This window comes from Rhinopithecus roxellana, chromosome 4, assembly GCF_007565055.1.
Source record: "Rhinopithecus roxellana isolate Shanxi Qingling chromosome 4, ASM756505v1, whole genome shotgun sequence".
NCBI lineage: Eukaryota > Metazoa > Chordata > Mammalia > Primates > Cercopithecidae > Rhinopithecus > Rhinopithecus roxellana.
Window position 1 is genome coordinate 38,037,723 of NC_044552.1, and position 22,126 is coordinate 38,059,848.

Here is a 22,126-nt window from a genome sequence, read left to right on the forward strand (position 1 = left end):
AGGAGAATGGATAGCACTTCATAAAAACAAAAATGAGGCCGGGGCGGTGCCTCACGCCTGTAATCCCAGCACTTTGGGAGGCTGAGGCGGGCGGATCCCCTGAGGTCTGAGTCTGAGACCAGCCTGACCAACATGGAGAAACCCCATCTACACTAAAAATACAAAATTAGCCGGGTGTGGTGGCGCATGCCTGTAATCCCAGCTACTCGCGAGGCTGAGGCAGGGGAATCACTTGAACCCCGGAAGCGGAGGTTGTGGTGAGCCGAGATCGCACCACTGCACTCCAGCCTGGGCAACAAGAGCGAAACTCCATCTCCAAAAAAAAAAAAAAAAGAAAGAAAAGGGAAAAGTAGGACAAACCCAAAAGTGACTCCAAAGTTGTAAGATTTGTAAGGCAGGACGGTTGCTGGTGCCACTGCTAAGACAGCCCTGAGAGGTAAGGGCAGAGGCAGAAACCAAAGCTCTGAGAAATGTGACCAGCCAAAGTGACCTGACATGTGAGCCAGCGGCTGAGCCCAAGCTAAAGCTTTGGCCTCAACCCCCAACCCAGAGCACTGCACATGCAATCATGATCCTCCGATGGCCTTGACTGCTGGCCTCAATCCTTCAGTAAGCTGCAGTCTTTCTAAATTTTCTAACACCTGCTCCAGCTGTAGGGCCCAAACCATGGCAATGGCCAGATAAACAGTGAGCAAGTGCATATCTCCATGGATTGCAATGTGGCTTCATTCCTACAATTCCACACCACTATTTATGAACCATCAGCTCACTATGACTCCCAGATGCTCTCTGTCCTCCTTACACACAACAGGTCCTACCTAACTCACCCTTAAGACTGTCAGCACTTGGGGCCAGGGAATTCTTTGTTGTGGGGCAGTTCTGCACAATGTAGCATGGCCAGCAGCATCCCCGGACTCTACCTACTAGATGCTGCCCCTAGTTGTGACAACTAACACTCTCTCCAGGCACTGCCAAACGTCCTCAGCTGAGAACCACTGCTTTATCTCTTGTACAGCTTTTTTCCCCCTAAACATGAAAAGTAAAAACACACTCCAGCTTAAGGGGTTACAGACATCATAGGATACCTTAAACTGGAGTCATAAACTGGAGTGTAATGGGGAAACAGGAAACACTGGGCATCTGGCCAGCGTGGGTGAAGCCCTTGAGATAAGGATCTATGTGGCGATAGGCAACTCTGTCCACCACGGGTCCTTGTAGACACTCCATAATGTCTTAATTTTTACCAACCCCTATACTAGATGTCTATATGCGACTCCTAAATTGAGAATACAAATTTTAAGTTTTCAGCTCTCATATTTCTGTGCAGCTACTAAGCATCAGTGACAGAACTATGAACAAGACAGAGACCGCCCCTGAGCCACGGGCTTGCCCAATTTCAAAGTGCTGTAAGAAGTGCTATGCTGAGGAGCAACAGGGCTCAGCCGGGGCCCCACAGAGGAAAGAGAACACTGGCCCAACTCTACCACTTACTTCCTGTTTCCTATCTTTAAAACAGGGACACCAGCCCTACCTACTATTCAGAGTTGTCACCAGGCCTGGAGTCACAGAAGTTCTACGCTGGAAGAAACCTTCTAGGACTAAAAGGTAAAGGCACTCTGCAAACTGGAAAGTGCTACACAGAGGTAGAGGTCTGCCAGGGGGGTTCAGAAATCACGTGGATCCCAGTGAGGAAGCGCCTACTCAGAAGAAAGAAAAAGCAGCAAGGTGGGCTCTGAAGCTCTCAGACCCAGTGAGGAATGCAGGGGTCAGAGAGGTTTCAGACCTCAGCTCACAAGGCATCCTGCCTCCCTCCGACCCACCAGCACCACATACTCCAACCACCTGGTCCACATGCCTTGGGAAGTCCTGCTCCTCAGTGCAGCTGAGGTTCTCTCAACTCCTCACAAGCAATGCTGCTTCCTGCCTCTGCAGGCTGGACAGGTATGGCCCCATTCAAAAGAATTTTTCAGGCCCCATTTCAAAAGTATGTGGTGGCTCACGCCTGTAATCCCAGCATTTTGGGAGGTCAAGGTGGGCACATTACTTGAGGTCTCAGGAGTTCAAGACCAGCCTAACATGTTGAAACCCTCTCTCTACTAATAATACAAAAATTAGCTGGGTGTGGTGGCAGGCGCCTGTAATCCCAGCTACTCGGGAGGCTGAGACAGGAGAATCGCTTGAACCCAGGAGGTGGAGGCTGCAGTGAGCCGAGATCACGCCATTGCACTCCAGCCTGGGCAACAGAGTGAAACTGTGTATTATGTCACAGTCAGATGCAGTGAAAAGAGCTGGACTGGGCATGAGAAAACTCGAGTTCTGTTACTCTCATATATGAAAAGTGGGTGGCTCCTCAGTCCCCCAAGTCGACATGGTCATCATGAATGGTCCAAACCACCATGGTGGGAATCCACTTCAGCTTTGTTTTCATATAAACTGTTCTGAGGCCATAGGTGAGTTAACTCCAACAAAGCCTCGCCCTCAATTATGGGGACCCAGCCTGGAGAAACAAAATCCAGAGATAACCTTGAAACCTAATTTCAGACAAGGATTTCATCCTTCTTTACCTGCAAACCTTTTACCAGACCTGGCAGCAAACTGGTAAGTTAACGCAGTTGGTTGACAGGACGCCAGTGAGACACATGGACAAATGAAAGCCCTGGCTCCCTGACCCATGTGTGCCTGCCTCTTTGCAGACATTAGCCATGGCCAGCCAGGAAGGGCACTGGGTTAGCCTGTGGGCATGGGGCAGCACAGCCCACTCCCTGCCTGGGAAGCCCACTGGAGGCCAGGTGTAGTATCCCTTGAGAAGGCCAGCACCCAAAGGTCTCTCTTTCTCTCCTCTTCCTGTGCTGGGCAGCCCCCTGAGAACTGGTGCCAATCAACAGGGATCTCAGCGGGGAGCAGGGAGAGCAGCTGTCATCACACACTGGATCATCAGTCCAGATTGGCCAAGAACTGTCTCTATTGAGTGTGTAAACACTTGGCCTCAAATCAGTTGCCAATCAAGGTTTCATAATATCCAAAGGTATCACAATTATTCAGGAGTTCTTAAGAAACTCCCAAAATAAAATAAGTTTAATTTTCATTTTAAAAATGCCTGTGGCGTGTCTTATGAAACAGCCTGCCATAATATCAAGCAAATGACAACAGATTATTACTGTTTCCAAATCTAGCTGGGAATCACCATCTTTATACTGAAAGTTGAGAAGCAAACTCATCACCACTTTCAGCCCAGGAAGCCCAAATAATTCAGAAAATTACTAATATTTGGCAAAATAATTCAGCAAGAAGGTGTCCAAAATGCTGGGAAGAACTGAATTGTGATCTGTTACCATCCTCCGAGTGGGAAAGAATAAAACAAAAGTCCCACGATTTTAAGTCTGAATTACAAAATTAGAGGAAGAAAAGAAATGCAGCTGCTGGTACAGATTCGAATTTCAGTTAAGCATTTGAGTACAGTATTAAACAATTTTTGTCAAAAACAAGATTTCTCAGCCAGAGAAAGAAAATCAAAGACCATGAGAAGAGGCCAAGAAAGGCAATGAGGCCTGAGCAAGGACACTGAGGAGGCTGCATCCAGGGAGGTTGGAGCAGAATGGCCTTGGGCTCCCGCCTGCACAGTAGGATCTCACCCCCGGAGAGACCCCCCAGCCCTGGCCCTCCTCCTCACTCTGACAGAGGAGGAGGCACACCTCCAGTGAATTCTGCCTCACAGTGGCCACTGCCCTCCTAAGTGCAAGGCTGGGCTTGAGAATTTCAGGCGAGAAACTCAGTGGTGAGTGGTTCTCCCCAGCTGCAGCAGCTGGTACTTAGTGGCTCTTAATTTCCCAGCTTTCTGTGCTACTTCCCAAAGGCACACAGGAAGTGGACTGGACATCTGTGCCAGAGGTGACTAGCTTCAGGAGTGCTGATGGTGGCAAGGCCTCTCTGCACACGCTTTGGCCAGGTCCCCCCTCACCTCATCAGCAGCCAAGGGCATATCCCTCAATGTGGCTTGTCCTTAGGAGTCACACCCATTGGCCAGAGGTCCTGAGCACCAAGCCCTCGAGCAATAAGCTCCCAACTCGAGAGGCTGTGGCCAGTAAGCAGCAGGGTTCCATCTGGAACCCAGGTCTCTGACTACAATTACTAACCTAGAGCTCTTTTCTCACATTTCTTCAGCAGTGGTCTAGCAGAGGAAGTAGGACCATGAGTGGAGCCAGCCACTTCAGCCAAGAAAGTGTGATGAAGTCCATGAACCCAGAGAATAAAGCCCTTTGGCCTGTCAGGGGCAGATTCTTAAGGGCACAGAAGGGGAAAAACAACAAAAGCAAGTTTATACTCATAGGGAAACATAATCTGTGATTATAAATATTTTATGGGCAAAGAAAGCAGCACTGGCTGAGAGACTGGGGTGGAGAGGGTGGACAGCAAATTAGATCCCAGCCTGCAAAGTGATAGGGCAGCTGGAAAAGCAGCAAAGCCGAGGCTATTCTGGGCTGTGCTGCAAGGGCCTGCGTCACAGGCCCTGGCCACAGACTTTGTTGAAACCACAGCCTTCCAGTGGTCAGCACAGAACACCTTGGGAAGAGGGTTTAAGTCCATGAAGACCAGAGCAGGGGACAGCGAGGACAGAGGAGAGTCATCTGAATGACTCTGGCAAACCTCAACAGCAGGGAGGCGGGTGAGGGGAGGCAGCACCCTGCAAGGACGTGAAAGGAAGACACTTCCTGCTGACTAAGGGCAGAGGAAGAAGTGAGGCTGACCCCAGAAAGCAAACAACCTGAGAAGCCAGAGGGCAGCTTGGGTCAAGCTGCCCCAGTGAGAGCAAAGGTCCAGCCCTTGAGCAAGTGGTGCCAGGCTGAGAACAATTCCACCTTCCCTTTGCCTCAGGCCAGGGCTCTCTACCTCCCACAGCCTTTAGGAAGTAGCACAGAAAGCAGGGACATTAAGAACTTGCTGAGCACCAGCTGCTGCCACTGGAGAGAAACACTCAGCACTGGCAAAGCAGGCCCTGGTTTCAATGATTCCTCCTCCTTGACCACATCCAACCACTGCAGCAGAGCATGTCAGCCCTTCCAGAGGGCCAGAAGGAGAGGATATTAGCTCCTAAAATACCCAGAGTACCTTGAATCAGGCTTAGTCAGAGGAGCCCTGGGGAGCGATGTGCTCCTCCAATGGAAGATGTAAAACTAAGAGCCTCTGCCTCATTGCAGTCAAGGCTCAGTGGGCAACAGGCTCCAAGGTGTGCCCACAGAACTCAGGAAAATCAGAACATCAGCCTCTAGGTTCACAGCTAGTAAGAATTGGGTCAAGATGGAGTAGACTCATCAACTACGAAAGGAAGACCCAATGATGTTGTGGGAGGACCCTGGGTTGGAAGTCACAGGATCCAGCTCTGAGACCAGCTTGACCACTTACTAGCTGTAGAACCCTGAGAAATCACCTCTTACCTCTGAAACTCAGTGTCCTCAGCGTTATTTCAATTTAAGAGATTTATATCCAGCTACCTACTCAACATCTCTTCAATGTCTCAAAGGCACCTCCATTCAGCTTGCCCACAACTGCTCTTCCTCCCTAATCCTCCAGCCTAGCTCCATGTTCAACACGACCAACCATCCAGGCATAGAAGCCAGAAACCTCAGACCCATCCCCGGCCTTTCCCCATTACTATTCCCCATTACTAACCCATTACCAAGTCAACTCCACCTCCTAAAGATGCCCACTGCCCTCCACCACCACCCCGGTCCATATTATCACCGCACATATAGTCTATTGCAAAGCACACACTCATCCCTTCTGACCTCCCTGAGGATCTCTCTGCAGAGCAAATCTAACCATGTCTCCCCTCTCACCAGCCTTACTCCACTTGCTAAATTACTCTCCAACAGCATCCCAATGCCCTCAGCATGAGGAAAATCTTCCAAGGGCTCATAAAGCCCCACTCCTCTTTTGGCTTCAACCCACACCATGATCCCTCTTGTGGCTCCAGCCACAATGGCTTTTTCTTCTAGACCTGGCATTTATCCCATTCCCTCCTGTCACAGGGTTTGTGCACATGCCCTTCCCTCTACCAGCAATGTTTCCTCCTCTTCTCTCACCTAGCTAATGCCTATTCATTTATTTCACTATGAGTGAAGTGCACTAAAGTATACAGCTCAATAATTATTTACAGATGTCTATCCTCATGGAACTCCCACACAGATCTAGATTTAGAACATTCCTAAGACCCAGAAGGTTCCCTCTTTCCCCTTTCCAGTCTACACCTTCCCTACTCCCCAGGTAACCACTACGGACTTCTATCACTGTACATATTCGGACTGCAGCTGATGCAATCCTTCCTCAGGGAAGCTGCCTCTGATCCCACCGAAAAACTCTAGCTCCTTTATCACTGACCCTTGCTACACTTGGGACTTTGCACTTGAGGAATTGATTCATGTTGATTTCCCCCGGGACTCTATAAGCTCCAGGAAGGCAAGGGCCACACCTGCTTTTACTCACCTTTGTTTTCTCAGTGCTGACCCATGCAGTCGTGACAATAGGAAATACCTAATTCCTATTTCTAAAAGTACCTATTGAGTGTTGTTTTTTTTTTTTTGCATTTTTTTTAGCAACATGGTCTTGCCATGTTGCTAAGGCTGGACTCAACTCTTGAGCTCAAGTGCTCCTCCTACCTCAGCTTCCTGAGGAGCTGAGACTACAAGCATGGGCCACCATGCCCAGCCTGAGTGCTTATTATTGCCAGGATATTGTTCTAAGCACTTACGGGTACAAACTCATTTAATCTTCACAACAATTCTATCAAGTAGGTACCATTATTACATCCCCTTTTAGATAAGGAAACTGAGCCACAGAAAAGTAAAATAATTTGCCCATAGTCACTAAGTGGTAGAGTCAGGCTTCAAACCCATACAGTCTGGCTATAAGAGCCTGTGTTCCTAATTATTATCCTACTCTGACTCTCAGAAGCCACTGAGATTATTCATTTAATGAGTTAACTACCTAAGGTATTCTAAATGAATTTAAAAAAAAAAAAAAGGGCCGGGCACAGTGGCTCACACCTGTAATCCCAGCACTTCGGGAAGCCCAGGAGGGCAAATCACAAGGTCAGGAGTTCGAGACCAGCCTGACCAACATGGTGAAACCCCGTCTCTACTAAAAATACAAAAATCAGCTAGGTGTGGTGGCGCATGCCTGTAATCCCAGCTACTCATGAGGCTGAGGCAGGAGAATTGCTTAAACCTGGGAGGTGAAGGTTGCAGTGAACCAAGATCATGCATGCCACTGCACTCCAGCCTGGGTGACAGAGCGAGACTCCGTCTCAAAAAAGAAGGAAAAAAAAAGAATTTATAAATAAGTTGATGAGATTCCACTAAAGAAACTAAGGGAGCCTTTATATCTCCCCAAGCAGACCAACAGATGAAGGAAAGATAACTGTCGCTGAATCACCTGTACAGGCCCAAGATTATGTCATCTGCAAAATGTAAGAATGTATCCATTTCTCCAGCAGTCCAGGAAGGAAGCGCTGCTACTGGGCACAGAGGAGTGTTCTGGCAGACTATCCAGAACAAAGAAAGAATTACTGTCTGGGCTTTACTACAGCCTAAAGGGAATGTTCACTAGATTAAATCAGCCTCTCTGCTCTTATTCCACGCTAACCCGGTCATCTTTATAACCTTTTAAAGCCTCAAGCCCACTAATACAGGAAGAGGATATTTGGGATGAGAAAAATAAAAACAAGTATCTTTTGGTTAGAAAGTGGCAGACTCCATGGTACATTTATAAATTGGCATTTGGTATGTACCTCAGTTTTCCAGGGCCTGACAGTCCTGCATGAACTCACAGGGTCCAAACCAGAAAAGGGCTCAGACCCTCGCACCAAGGCTGCTCCATGTAAAGAATGCTACCCCGTGTGGCCAGACTTGGGTAAGCCACCTTTCAACTGTTTCAGTGTCATTTATTTTCCCACCACATCCCAGAAAGCTCCGGAAGAACACATAAATGAATATATTTATTCTCCCACAGGACATTACACTGTTACCCAGTGTGAAGGGAGCAGCCATGTGGCTCCCAAGCTCCCTTAGCAAAAGTGTGGTTCTCAGAACTGCTCCATTCACGAGCCCTCCTGCAACCAGAGGCCTGGGCTCAACTCACACAAAGTTCTGAGCAATGGCCAGCACCTTGGAATACTCGCCTTCCCGCCTGCGCAGGCTGATGGGGATGGGTGTCTTAATTCGTGTCCCCACAGGGTTCCCGTCGTCCTCAATGAGGACCACGTTGTTGGAGTCGAATCTGGGGGTCATTCGGGGGCCAGGCATGCAATGTCCCACAATGAGCGCCTTTTTCTTCTGTCCCTTGATGGCCAGTAGTATCTGGTCGCCCACCTTGCCCACTCCATTCTTGTTATAGACATGAATGCAGCGAGGAGCCCGATGGTATGGACTGTTCCCCAGGGCACTGTTGTCCACCACTCGCACCCGCGTCATCTTCTGAATCGCACTCAGGCTCCCAGTGGTGCTGGTGGGAGAAAAAAAAAGTCTGCAGTCTGTATCTCTCATGGTGAGGGTGCACAGGCCTCTTTGAGAGGTCAAGGCTAGGGAGAAAGTACATGTCTGCAACACACACACAGCAGAGTGCTGTCCAGGAGCAGCAACAGAAAGTCAGGACTTTGTGAAGACTTATCTGTACCCACAACAGTTTCCTCACAATTGAGAGCTTCTGCTGTTGTGTCAAGATCTCAATTTGGATGAGTTTTAAAGAGAACCCAATGTGACAATGAACTTCACAGCAGCCTAACTTAAAACCTTTGCTTTCCAAAAGGACTCTGAGGACTTAAAGGAATCCCTTATGGGCTAGGCTTCATCCACTGCCTATCCTGAAAAACCTGCTTCCCCAGAATACACCATTCCCTAATTTTCTTATTTACATGTTGCTGGGAACTAGAAGATACGGGTAAGTTTGCAAAGGGAAGTCCTTGACACAACATAGCAAAAACTGGAAAAAAGTCAAGGTAACAATCTTTTAATACATTTTTCCTCATTAGAAAAAAAATTTTTTAGAGAGTATTTATTAAAGACAGACAAGGTATTATTAAACAAGACGATTACAGTAGGATTCCTATTTTCCTGATGCTAGCACCTGATGCTGGTGTTTCCACATGGTAATCCTAGGACCTCTTCTCTTGTTTTTTTATGCCTACTCTAGGCAATCTTACCCATTAGCATTGCTGCCAACTAGTAAATTCCATCTCCAGCCCCACCTCTCTTCTATATTCTAGTTCCATACATTTCCACTCTCCTCAACTCCCTACTCTATAGATACTGCAAACTCAGTAGGTCCCAAACTGACCTCACTGCCTCCCCTTGCAAACCTCCTCCTGCTGCTACACTTCTTATCTAGATAATGGCTTCTCCAGCAGCACCAGAACCCAAGCCATAAACCTCTCTCCACCAACATCAACTGGCCACCAAGTCCTGTTAATATCACCCGCTAAGCACCTATGTCCTTTCTCTCCAATCCCGCCAACAACTTCCTTCATTGAGCAGCTCACTCTCTTGCACCAAGACTGTGACATTACTGTCCTAGTTGGTTCCCACTGCACTTCACTTTGCCGACAAAGAGCTCTCTTTAGAATATAAAAGTGATGGGCCGGGCGTGGTGGCTCAAGCCTGTAATCCCAGCACTTTGGGAGGCCGAGACGGGCGGATCACGAGGTTAGGAGATCGAGATCATCCTGGCTAACCCGGTGAAACCTCATCTCTACTAAAAAAATACAAAAAACTAGCCGGGCAAGGTGGCGGGCGCCTGTAGTCCCAGCTACTCGGGAGGCTGAGGCAGGAGAATGGCGTAAAACCCGGGAGGCGGAGCTTGCAGTGAGCTGAGATCCAGCCACTGCACTCCAGCCAGGGCGACAGAGCGAGACTCCGTCTCAAAAAAAAAAAAAAAGAAAAGAAAAGAATATAAAAGTGATGCTACTCCCCACCATCTACACTGTCAACAATCTTGTCCCAATTTACCTACCTTCTAAGGCCACACATCCTACCACTCTGGGCAGGAGCAACCAGGAACTACTGGAGTTCCCCAAGCACACCCTTCCTCCCAATTCTTCCTGAAGGCCTAAACAGGATCTGCCCCCACCTCCCTTTTGAGAAGACTGCCTCCACTCTTTCTCCTCCTCTTTCTCCACTAGGAGCTCCTATGAGAGACCATCCAAAGTACAATCCTCTACTAAAATATTCTATCACATTTTCTTAGAGTTACTTATTTTCAAGTTTGCTCCTATGGCTGACAGTGAGAATTCTTTCAGGACAGGAAGCAACTCTCATTCATCTCTGTATGGCCAACCCCAGGTGCGGTGCTCAGGAAACACCTGTGGGATGAGGGCATGACAGGGCCAGGAGGCATGTCTGCCAACGGGCATGCCTCCTGTGCTCTCCTGGCTTAGCATCTATAAGAAGAGGAGGGTGTCACACTTCTATCATGCTCAAGTTCTTGGTAATAAGCATGTATTATTTTTGTAATTCAAAAAATTTCATTTTTAAAAGAGAGGATTTTAATGCTCTAGGGGAATGATAGGGTTGAGAGATGTCAGATTCACTCTAAGAGTCTTGCAAGGACTGAAGAGTAAAAGTTTCCACAATATGCCATTCCCCGTCGCACTTCTAACAGCATCATCACCTCTTTACCTATCCCCCATCCTGTGACCAGACCAACCAAGCCAGCTCGGCCCGATCCCTTTAGCTTTTCCCAACTCCATGCTTACCTCCCTGAGTTTTTACTCCTGTTCTAGTCACTATAACACCCAGCCCTGATAGGAAGCTTACACAAAGACAGTTTTAAGAACTTAATGGGAAGTTACCTGAAACAGCGATGGCTCAGTGCTCTGCGTACACAGGTGAAGGGGCCCCAGGGCCCAGTAAAGAAAGCCATGGGATCCCAAGATAGATCCTGCAGGAAAAACGAGAGGGGGAAAAATTGGTTTCTAAGTCACAGCCCTTACAGCCAGTTTTCTTTGGGGACTTGTGTGGGAGATGGCACTTCCAGCACAAGATCATTAGTCACAAAATATAAATCTTAGTGGTTAAAGGATACACAGATGATTAGACAGAGCTCTAGCTCCGATTTTGCTGATTCACGTTCTAACTCTGGGGTTGGAGAGGTGGCATGGCCCACAACAGCTTCTGCTATAAAAAAAATACAGCAGCACAGAGAATGCCTTCCTTATTATATCACTTCCACAGGCAGGAGGAAAATATGAACCCTTGGTTATAAATCCAGCCAGGGACTACTTCTCGAGTCCTCCATAGAGGAAAAACTGCACACTATTGCCCTTGTTGATACTCATGCGCCTTCTGAAACCAGCACTTTAACTCCCTAAAAGAAAGTAAAGTATCTAAGCAGCCACTCAAGTTGTCTGTCACTACATCACCTTTCCCCCAAATGTAAAGGCCAGAACACCTGTACAGCTCAAGGCCAGCAAAGCAAAGCCAAAGGTTGCTCTTGCCAAGTCAAAGACCAAAGTCTCTATTTGGGTCAGTCTCCCAAACAACACTGTAAAATGGAAAACTGACCTACACCATACTACAGCTGAAAGCGGGCTTTGGGAAACCAAGTTGAAGAGTTAGTTGAAAGAGCAAACACCAACCCAAGACTTGTGGCTCTAGTTTTCAGTATCTCAACCCTGTTGCTCCCTAGCACTAACAAATATAGAGGCTGCCAGTGCCCTGAAACACCAGAACATCACTTCAGAGAGTGCTTCAGAAAGGTCTGTAGCCAGCTGCAAAACACACCTGTTTTTCCACCCAAATGTTTGGCTGCAGAGGTGTCCATTCAAGGTCTGCCGAGAAAAGCCTCTACACTGTAGTATTTACACACAGCTTTGCTTTGCACAAGTTCAAACCACCTCAGATAAGACTTTATTTAATAAGAATGTTGGGGTGGGGGGAAGAGGAATCCACTCTTCCCCAGGAATACCTAGACACTCCATAAATACTTTTTTTTTTCTTTCCTTGAGACAGTCTTGCTCTGTCACCCATGCTGGAATGCAGTGGTACAATTGCAGCTCACTGCAGTCCTGAACTCCCCAAGCTCAGGTGATCCTCCCACCTCAGCCTCCCGAATAGTCAGGACCACAGACACACACCAGGATGCCAGACTAATTTTTTGGGTTTTTTCCTCAGAGATGATGGTCTCACTTCGTTGCCCAGGTTGGCCTTGAACTCCTGAGTACTCCTGAGTTAATGTAATCCTCCCGCCTCAGCCCCCCAAAGTGCTGGGATTATGGGTGTGAGCCACCCACCACACCTGGCCTTTAAATGCTTATTAACTACAATTTAGCCTCAAATCCCAAACTTACTCCCAAGTGTTTTCCTTAAGACAACCCATGAAGCATTAGCCAAAATGTAATCATGATTAGAAAAATTAAATGCAAATGTATGCAACTACTAACATCTGACACATAGAGAATCACAGACTACCAAATGAGACCAGCTTTACTTTTACTGGTGAGGTGACCCTGGACAAGTAACCAAACTGCTGAGCTTTGGTTTCCCATCTGTAACACAGGAATACTAACAGTATCTTCCCCCAAGGTAGTTATGAGGATTCAATTAGATAAGCCATGCAAAGCACTTAGCATAGTGCCTGGCACTCTTTACCAGCTAATAAGCTATCATCATCATCATGTCGTATATCATTTTAAAGATTAGAAAATTGATATACAGGCAGATTAAGTGACTTGTGTAGAATCCCACAATTAGTCAAGGGCAGAACCAGAACTGGATCCAGGTTCAGTCCAAGGGTGTTCCAATCGCACTCTGCAGCCTTGCTCTGCTATACCAAAGCTCATTTCACACGAGAGCCCTGGGTGTCAAGCAGCTTTAAGGGTCATTTGGCCTCTTTCTGTGTTGTTTGTTTATGAACACTTATCAAATGGTTACAATGTGTCAGGCAGCAGGCTAAGTGTCTTATATTACCATCTCATTTAAACTTCATGGCCAGGCACAGTGGCTCACACCTGTAATCCCAGCCAAGGTGGGCAGATCACCTGAGGTCAGGAGTCTGAGATCAGCCTGATTAACATGGAGAAACCCCATCTCTACTAAAAATACAAAATTAGCCAGGCGTGGTGGCACAAGTCTGTAATCCCAGCTACTCAGGAAGCTGAGGCAGGAGAATCGCTTGAACCCTGGCGGTGGAAGTTGGGGTGAGCCGAGATTGCATCATTGCACTCCAGCCTGGGCGACAAAAGCAAAACTCTGTCTCAAATAAATAAATAAATAAAATAAACCTCAAAAAACTCTATGAAATGGGTACAATTATTATTAGCTTCACTGTTATACACAAAGAAATAAAGCCCAGAGAGGTTAAATAACTTGCCCAAGGTCACATGGCTAGGAGTGACCAGGCTGAAATATGAACCCCAGTTGTGGGCTTCCTAAACCCATGCTCTTACTCAACAGAGTAAACATGGCAACTTTAATTTAAATATTAATATTTTACAACTATTGAATCATTCTTGTTCCATCAAGAATACTGAAGTCAGCTGGGCGCGGTGGTGCATGCCTATAATCCCAGCACTTTTGGAGGCCAAGGCAGGCGGATTACTTAAGGTCAGAAGTTCGAGACCAGCCTGGCCAACATGGTGAAACCCCTTCTCTATTAAAAATACAAAAATAAGCTGGGCGTGGTGGTGGGCACCTGTAGTCCCAGCTACTCAGGAGGCTGAGGCAGGAGAATCGCTTGAACCTGGGAGGCGGAGGTTGCAGTAAGCCAAGGTTGGGCCACTGCACTCCAGCCTCGGCAATATAGTGAGTCTCCATCTTAAAAAAAAAAAAAAAAAAAAGAACACTGACATCACATGCACATTTTACTCACAGCCAATTCAGTGCTAGCTGAATCAACTGAAATGGAGACACATACCAGGTGAAAATTATTCCTTTTGGTCTAATTTAAGTTTTGAAGACAATTTGTAGTACAGGAGGCAAGAAGAGATCCATACTCAGAGCAATAGCTAAAAACTGGCAAAAAACAAACAACAAAACAAAACTTCTGAAAAGCAGAGTCCTTCTGGTCCAGGCTGCGTTAGCTCAAATCCCTGCCAAGCTGTTCCCATCTGATGCTGGCAGGCCCTTGGCTCCCTGGGAGAGAAGAGTCTCCTGAACGACTCCACAGAACCCTCAAGATTAACCCAGCACCACCCACATTCCCTCTCCCGAGAAGTGCAACACCCTGCCTCTCAGCACCACACTGCTTCCTCAAGAACGCTGATATTAGTCCAAGAACTGCAGAAGCACTTAAGGGCTTCCCAGAACTTTCCTGACTCAGGTGTCGTCACAAAGCACCTCCCTAAACTCTGTAAGGCTGTCAGTGCACAAACACAAACTCAGGCCTCCTCTCTGCACCTTGCTCTCAAGCCAACTCCACAACCAACACTCATCTCTGCCCAGCCAAATGTGACCCAGCTCCACAAGAATCTCCTCCACAAAGTCTTGTGTCAAACGGCAGCATCACTTGCTACCCCTCCTGAACACTGGGACATCCTCGTGCCAGTGCAACTCTCAGAGTCAATATTCACTATCCAAACACTGACACTGAGTAAATGTGGATACTTTGAGATAAGGCTGATGTCCTTTAACATTCTATTTCTTCCTACTCGCTATCCAAAATTCAGAAACCAGATATTCTGACAACATGGCATCTGAACATGCTACAGGAATTCAGGAGCCACACAGACTCTGATGGTAAGGATTACCTGTACTGCCCTCAAACACAAGAGTGATATATTTATGTCTCTAGGGAGCATTTCCCAATTCAGTGACTTTTCACTAGCTCTTTAGTGGATCTGATATTGACCTCTAGACCTAAACCCAAAGGACTCAGACATCAAACGGCCAGCAGTTAGCATTCCTATGAACTTGAAAGCACAAAAGAACCAAATACATTCACTTTTTGTATATACGTCCCGTATCCCTCCAAAAAAACAAACTGTTGTACCCTCCTCTTCCACCCTAGCAAAAGACCCCAGCCAGTCCTGATAGTAACAGTAGGAGTGCAATAAATACTTGTTGAATAAAATAAATGAGGTAGCCAGGAGAAAGACAGATCCCCCATGGCTCTGACGGAGGGAAATCCAGACACGGTAGAGCTCTTATCTGTATTTTCGGAATCAGGACATGTCAGGCAAACACGCTGTAAGAGAATGATGGTGCTAATCATGGAGGATTAGCCCGTGCTTTTTTTCCAGGCCCCCTGGACTCACCTCCTGGGCCTGGTGCCTACACTGTCCACTATGGAAAATGCCTCATCCCACCACTAAAATAACTGCTTCAGATCAGGGAAGAGCAATGGAGGCAGCAATTTACTTCAAAGCAACTTTGATGGACCCTGATATTATTTCCTAGCATAAATCTATCCTATGGACACAGACCCTGAATCACTTCAGACCTAGTCTATACACAATGGTTGTTTCACAAGGAATGTCACTCTGAGTCTTGTGCACAGGAGACTGGCTTCAACAATAGCTCCTTCTCTACAACACTCTCACTTAGAGGAGGCCAGGTATTTGGAAAACTTTGGTGCCAGAGACGGCTTTTCATGCCACTTTCTGGTCAGCACTAAGTACTATCCTCCTGTTTTAGAACATGAATCAACTTCTCTTTAAAAAGAGGTGGGGTCGGGGGTGGGAAGAGAGGGTGGGTGGAAGGAAAAGAAAAAAGAAATTAAATTAATACAATCCAAGCCATGCTCATTTTCCATCTTGCTTTAAGATCTCCCTTCACTTGCAGAGGCAAGGGAGGACTAAGGATTTCAATGGAATATGGGGGAATTGGCATCGCCCTACAGGTCCCATTGGAATGCATGCTCTGTGAGAGCAGGGACCAGCCCTTGCTCTGCTCCGTGCCAGACATTCAGTGCCCAGAACTGTGCCTAGCACAACTACAGCTGAGTAACTCTCTATTAAGTGGACAGAACTGATTTATGGCTGGGCACGGTGGCTCACGCCTGTAATCCAAACACTTTGGGAGGCCAAGGCGGGCGGATCACCTGAGGTCAGGAGTTTGAGACCAGCCTGGCCAACAATACCAAATTTTTGGTCTCTACCAAAAATACAAAAATTAGCGGGGCATGGTGGTACGTGCCTGTAGTCCCAGCTACAGTCAGTCCCCGGCTGAGGCAGGAGAATCTCTTGAACCAGGGAGGCGGAGGTTGCAGTGAGCTGAGATCACACCACTGCACTCCAGCCTAGGTGACAGAGTAAGACTCTGTCTCAGAAACAAAACAAAAAAAGAACTGATTTATAATTCAACCTCCAGCTCCAGAGAGGCTCCATGTCAGTGGGGTTTGTGGTTTTTCTTGTGCCCTTTACCCAGGCTCCCAGTGACTTGGGAGAGCCTCACAGGCACAGAGAGCTTTTTTTTTCTTTCTTTTTTTTAGAGAAGGAGTCTTGCTCTGTCGCCCAGGCTGGAGTGCAGTGGCGATCTCCGCTCACTCCAAGCTCCACCTCCCGGGTTCACACCATTCTCCTGCCTCAGCCTCCTGAGTAGCTGGGACTACAGGCGCTAATTTTTTGTATTTTTAGTAGAGACGGGGGTTTCACCGTGTTAGCCAGGATGGTCTCGATCTCCTGACTTTGTGATCTGCCCGCCTCGGCCTCTCAAAGTGCTGGGATTACAGGCGTAAGCCACCGCGCTCTGCCAGAGAGCTCATTTTTAGTTACTCTGAGTTGGAAGGGCAGACACAAAGAGTCTGTACCTCTGATGCTTTGTGGAAAGCTGGAAAGTACCATTACTTTAAGTTTTGAGGATCAGCAGAATATATTTAGTATCACAGATCTATATGTAATTATACATTGTTTCTACCTAAACAATTTCAATCTTTAGGTACCTGGCAGGTTACATTTTAAAGACCTTTCAAGGGGAATGGCCTCTATAGAAAAAGGAGAAAACAAAAAGTTCAGCACAATCACAAATGAGCCTTAAAAGGAGGTTCTGCTAGTATGTAACGGACAGGAAAAGAGACACTGAGAAATCAAATGGAAAGCCCAGATGCAAAAAAGACAAACTCTGCCAGTGTGAGAGTATAAATGTCCTTCTTAATCAAAATAGGAAAAGCAAAGGCCTGGCAGCTCTGATAAATCAAAAACAAAAAGGAATTCTTGGGACTCTCTGTCCTGTCACGCAGACACAACCCCTCGCATCTCAGGTTTCTCCTCAACCATTCTGGACCAATAAGTACTTTCATTTGTTGCTTACAGACTCATTACTGTTTTTGCTGCCCAACTATTTCCTTTTAGGAAGTGTGGTGTGTGCGTGGTTTGGTAACCACACAATAGCATGTTATAATTCTCAAAGTACTTTCACACAGATCACTTTCTTTGAAGATCTGTTTGAGCTCCCAATGGAAACAAAGAAACAGGAAAGACCAACAGTCTGCAAGGGGGCTGAATCTGCTAATGATTCTGAACAGTTCTGCAGGCTCCACAGAGTTGGAGAAATGAAGACAGAAATGCAAAGCTTGTTGGTTGACTCACCCAAGGTTAGAAGGCAGTAAGGCCCAGATCAGAGCCCAAGGCTGTTTTTATTAAACACTGCACAATACTTGCACAGTGAAGATGCTGCTTTAGCCACTAATAAGCTTCATGGATACAAATAAATGTTCCACATGCAGGGTAAGTACTCCTCCTCCTTTGGCAAGGCTGCCACATAATCTTTAAAAAACTCAGGAAACAAAAAGCCATCCCTTCATTAAATATCTGCACTACACGCAGGACAGCCTCGGACCAAAGCTAAAGCTGATTTTGAGTGATCTGCTAAGGTGTGAGTTTTCACAGCAGCATTATCAATGTAAAGTCTCCCTCAATACCATGATCGGCTGTTTCCACCACAGCTACCACTGAGAAAACCCCATTTCTCAATCCCATTTCACAAAGGAAAACATGTCTAGGGTTATTGTCCTATATTTGTTTATCTAACTTATGCCCCACCTTGTTGCAAAAGTATTTAAAGCAGGACGTGGTGGTTCACACCTGTAATTACACCACTTTGGGAGGCTGAGGAGGGAGGAGGATCACTGGAGCTCAGGGGTTGGGGTTTGCAGTGAGCCATAATTTTGACACAATACTCCAGCCTGGGTGACAGAGCGAGACCCTGCCTCAAAAAAAAAAAAAAAAAAAAAAAAAAAAAAAAAAAAAAAGCAGTAGTACTTAGACAGATCTGACAATTTTCAATTATTCAAGATGGTTTTTCACTGTGGAGACAATTGTATAGTTTATCTAGTTTTGCTTCCCCTCCCATCCCTACCTCACAAGTATACAAACACCTATAATCCAGATATAAATTTGTAATATTCTTCATCTGGTCAAACTCAGGAAAAACTGCACAAGGTAAAGTAAAATTCTACTGAATCATATACATAATTCCCTTCCTATTGGGCCAGATTTAGGTGGGCTCCAGGTTTATGAAGATGTCAGATTGGCAGGAGAGTAGTGCGGAAAAGTTAAAGAATGGGGATGGGAGGGTGCTGCTGATAGAAAGCATGTATCTCTTTCACTCCATTCTCCCCTTCTCTCACACCAAGTCTGTGACCCTGGAATCACCTGTCCAGGTCTCAACAACTCTCTGCCAAGCAGAGATCATATTGGGAAAAGCAAAGTGGTCTGGAAATGGAAGTGTTTTAGCTTCACTCATATAAGGGATCATTTTAACGTGGACAGTCCTTCTCTGAAGTATCCAGTAGGGACTAAATCTGCAGGATAAATTGTTTACCAGATCCTGGCCAGGAAGAGCAAGCTTGTTCCCTGATTCTCAGGGCAGCACCATGGATGCCTCTTTAAGATCACAGCCCTGAAAGTGTTTTCAGTTTAGAGTGGACATGATAAAGTGCTTCCTCTCTTTTCTAAAGACATAAATTATTTTTTGAGTTTTTAACAGAGGGCTTTCCTACTCTGAGTTGTGTTTCACTGGTGAATGGTAAGCTACTTTACTACGACCTTTTTAAATATTCAGCATATTACCTGACCCAGAACATTTCTGAGATCTGAACTGCAGTCTTCTCTTGCATACTAGTTGTCACTGTAAATACACATGTAAAATCATACCAAGGGTAAGCAACAACCCAGACAAACCATGAGCCTATAAAATAGAAGGCTAAACCATAACCTGCTTTTCGAGCCCCTACACAGCCCTAAGAACTAGCCAAGTGCCGGGCGCAGTGGCTCACGCCTGTAATCCCAGCACTTTGAGAGGCCAAGACGGGCGGATCACGAGGTCGGGAGATCGAGACCATCCTGGCCAACATGGTGAAACCCCGTCTCTACTAAAAACACAAAAAAAAATTAGCCGGGCTTAGTGGCAGGCGCCTGTAGTCCCAGCTAGCAGGAGGCTGAGGCAGGAGAATGGCGTGAACCCGGGAGGAGGAGCTTGCAGTGAGCCGAGATTGCACCACTGCACTCCAGCCTGGGCGACAGAGCAAGACTCTGTCTCAAAAAAAAAAAAAAAGAACTAGCCAAGCAACCTGACAGTAGGAAAATCCATCTTAGGTGGGCCCAGGTATCATAATCCCAAAGACATGAGTGGAGTAAAATAGATTTTAAAGGATTCTTGCAACACTGAAGACTCTAGGAGCTAAGGAGAGTCTAAATAACCATGTTCAGTGCCCAACTACCTGAAAAGTCGACTCCGGAGAAATTTTGTTGTTGTTATTTCCCTTCCCCCCCAACCCCGGGAAACATTTTATCTTTAATATTCAGGAGCAATAATAAAATATTTTGGCCACTGTTCCTTCACGGATTCCACAAGGCACTTAATTCTCATGTCAGGCTTTTTGAAATGCTTGCCCTGGAAAGTGTCACTTGATGGCTCACACACTCCTTAAGGATTAGGTGCTGACCCTAATCAGGCACAGGCAGAAATAGCTCAGGAATCCACATGCTCAGACTCATAACTATACTATTTTGTAAAAAAATAAAAACATATAAAAAATGCCTTCTGGCTGGACAAGGAGGCTCATGCCTGTAATCCCAGCACTTTGGGAGGCTGAGTTGGGTAGACTGATTGAGGCCAGGGGTTGGAGACCAGCCTGGGCAACATGTTGAAACCCCATCTCTACTAAAAATACAAAAATTAGCCAGGAGTGGTGACGCGCGCTTGCAGTCCCAGCTACTCGGGAGGCTGAGGCGTAAGAATTGCTAGATCCCAGGAGAGGCTGCAGTGAGCTGAGATTTTACTGCTGCACCCAGATCTCCCCAGCCTGGGCAAGACAGACTGAACCAAAAAAAAAAAAAAAAAAAAAAAAAGCCTTCTAGTGATCCTCAGAAGTCCAAAAACCAGATAACTATGGCCTCCACTTCCATTTTTCAGATATCCATTACAATGCTATTTGACCTCAAAGTGAATTTTATTGTTCCACTCATGCAATAGATTACACCAATTTCACAACTCCCAGAATCCAAACCTACACAGACCCTTCCCACCAGGCACTTTACCAAAAACGGGCTTCATCTCCATCTTTCTTTCTGTCACAGTTGAAAAAACTGCCCTTCCTAATTAAGCCAACCAACTTCTTACCTCAATAAAATCCTTGTTTTTCAACAGCACATACAGTATTTCCAGTGATGAATAGTGAACTGTCTTTCATCTCACACAGTAACCTCTGTGAAGAAGATCTACTTTGTTCTTTACTATATATTCCTGGCATGCTAACTGCATCCTCATGGGCAATTTTAAGTGACTGAAAACTCAGGCAAAGGAAGGCAAGAGGGCAAATACAAGGGCACAGGACATCAATGCTTTTCCAATTTTTCTCACTGCGACCTACAGAAACACACTGTAGAACACCTTCTAATACACTCACGGTGTGTGTACACCTGAAGCAAGTGTCAAGAAACTAATACCCTTACTAAGTGCAACACTGTCTGATAGATATTTTCTGTTTCATGTTTTAAATGGCCGTGATCTACTAAACTGATCTCCAGTTCACCAATAGGATTCAGTTTGAAAAACACTGCAATAAATCAAACCTTACAGTTGCATTCCACAAGCTACTAATTAACTCTTGAAAAGCCAGCATACAGCAGAGACGCTGACCAACTACAAGATCCAACCCCCAGGTGGGCAGTGTCCTTCTGTTCAGCAGTGGCAGTTCCCCACCACCACCACCAGCCCTGGGAGTTAAGTATCTCCCAAATTCCCAGAGTTTCCCAAGTAGCCCAAGGTGTCTGTCATATGCCCTTTTAACCTCTTTATAAATTCAGTCCCATCCATCTCTTATGGTGGCAAAGTTCATTCATCGTCCGCTGTGGAAAGCAAAACTTCCTTTTTGTCCCCTCCAGGAACCAAAAATTAAAAGACCAGGTTGGTGCCCGTTGTGCCTTTGTGATCTATTTGTGTGGGTGACATATATATACAAGAGTCTCAGTCTCTCCCTTCATCTTTCCAGTCTTAATCACTGATAGATGCAGTCTCTGGTGAAATGAGAAACCAGGGAACCCCCTTGCCTGGGGGAGGGCGCACTCATCAGCGTGACAGAGTGAAAGCAAAAACTCAATCCTCACACCAGAGGCGTCTGGACAACTCATCTCCAGACCCAAGTTGGGAAAGGGGAGGGCGGCGCGGAGAGCGGAGAAGCCCGAGGACACGCACTGGAGTGACCTGCGACAGCTGAACGCAGCCCGCCCTCCCCAAGTCGGCTCCGCAACCCGGGGAAAGCAGGTGAGAGCCCGCCATGGACTCGGAAGTCGCAGAAGCCGCCCACGGAGAGTCGGAGGGAGGAGGGTCCGGGTCAGGGGCCTCCCCTCCCCGTCGGGACCCCTCCCACTGACCCTCTGCCTCCCTCTCTGGCCTCTCCTCACTCACCCCGGGGAGTGGGCCTCCCCTACTGGAGAGAAAGGAAGAGAAGGAGAGAATTAGGGCCTTGACGCCCACCCCCGCACCCCACCATACCGCTCTCGCCGCCCGGGAAAATCCCGCCGCCGGCCCCAACGGCCAAGCGCCGCCTTCGCCCCACGCGGTCTCTCCCCAGCGCCTGCGCACCAGGCCCAGCCCGGCGGACGCGATCTGAGAGTGCGCGCGCGCCTTGCGTGCGCCGGCGTGGGGGACGGGACATACGGGACTCCGCCCCCTCCCTCTTCCCTCCTCCCGCTCCCCCTCCC

General features: G+C 47.0%; 2 protein-coding genes across 4 annotated transcripts in view; one reads left to right on the forward strand and one right to left on the reverse strand.

The window, feature by feature from the left end:
• Window positions 1-7,919: 7,919 nt before the first annotated feature.
• On the reverse strand, window positions 7,920-22,059 carry MRPL14 (mitochondrial ribosomal protein L14). Of its 2 annotated transcripts, none has more exons than XM_010369758.2 (3): window positions 21,831-22,059; window positions 10,838-10,926; window positions 7,920-8,496 (listed from the first exon to the last, which is right to left on the reverse strand). In XM_010369758.2, the coding sequence occupies exons 2-3, from the start codon at window positions 10,906-10,908 to the stop codon at window positions 8,130-8,132; spliced, it is 438 nt and encodes a 145-aa protein (XP_010368060.2). In that variant the 5' UTR covers window positions 10,909-10,926; window positions 21,831-22,059; the 3' UTR covers window positions 7,920-8,129. The 2 variants fall into 2 exon arrangements, with proteins under 2 accessions (XP_010368060.2, XP_010368059.2); XM_010369757.2 differs by having other exon boundaries at window positions 21,918-22,037.
• Window positions 21,428-22,126, forward strand: part of TMEM63B (transmembrane protein 63B) — a 28,728-nt gene continuing 28,029 nt past the window's right edge. For both annotated transcript variants that reach the window (XM_010369754.2, XM_010369756.2), the window contains exon 1: window positions 21,428-21,686. The gene's annotated coding sequence lies outside the window, so the exon portion shown is untranslated. The remainder of the gene's footprint in view (window positions 21,687-22,126) is intronic.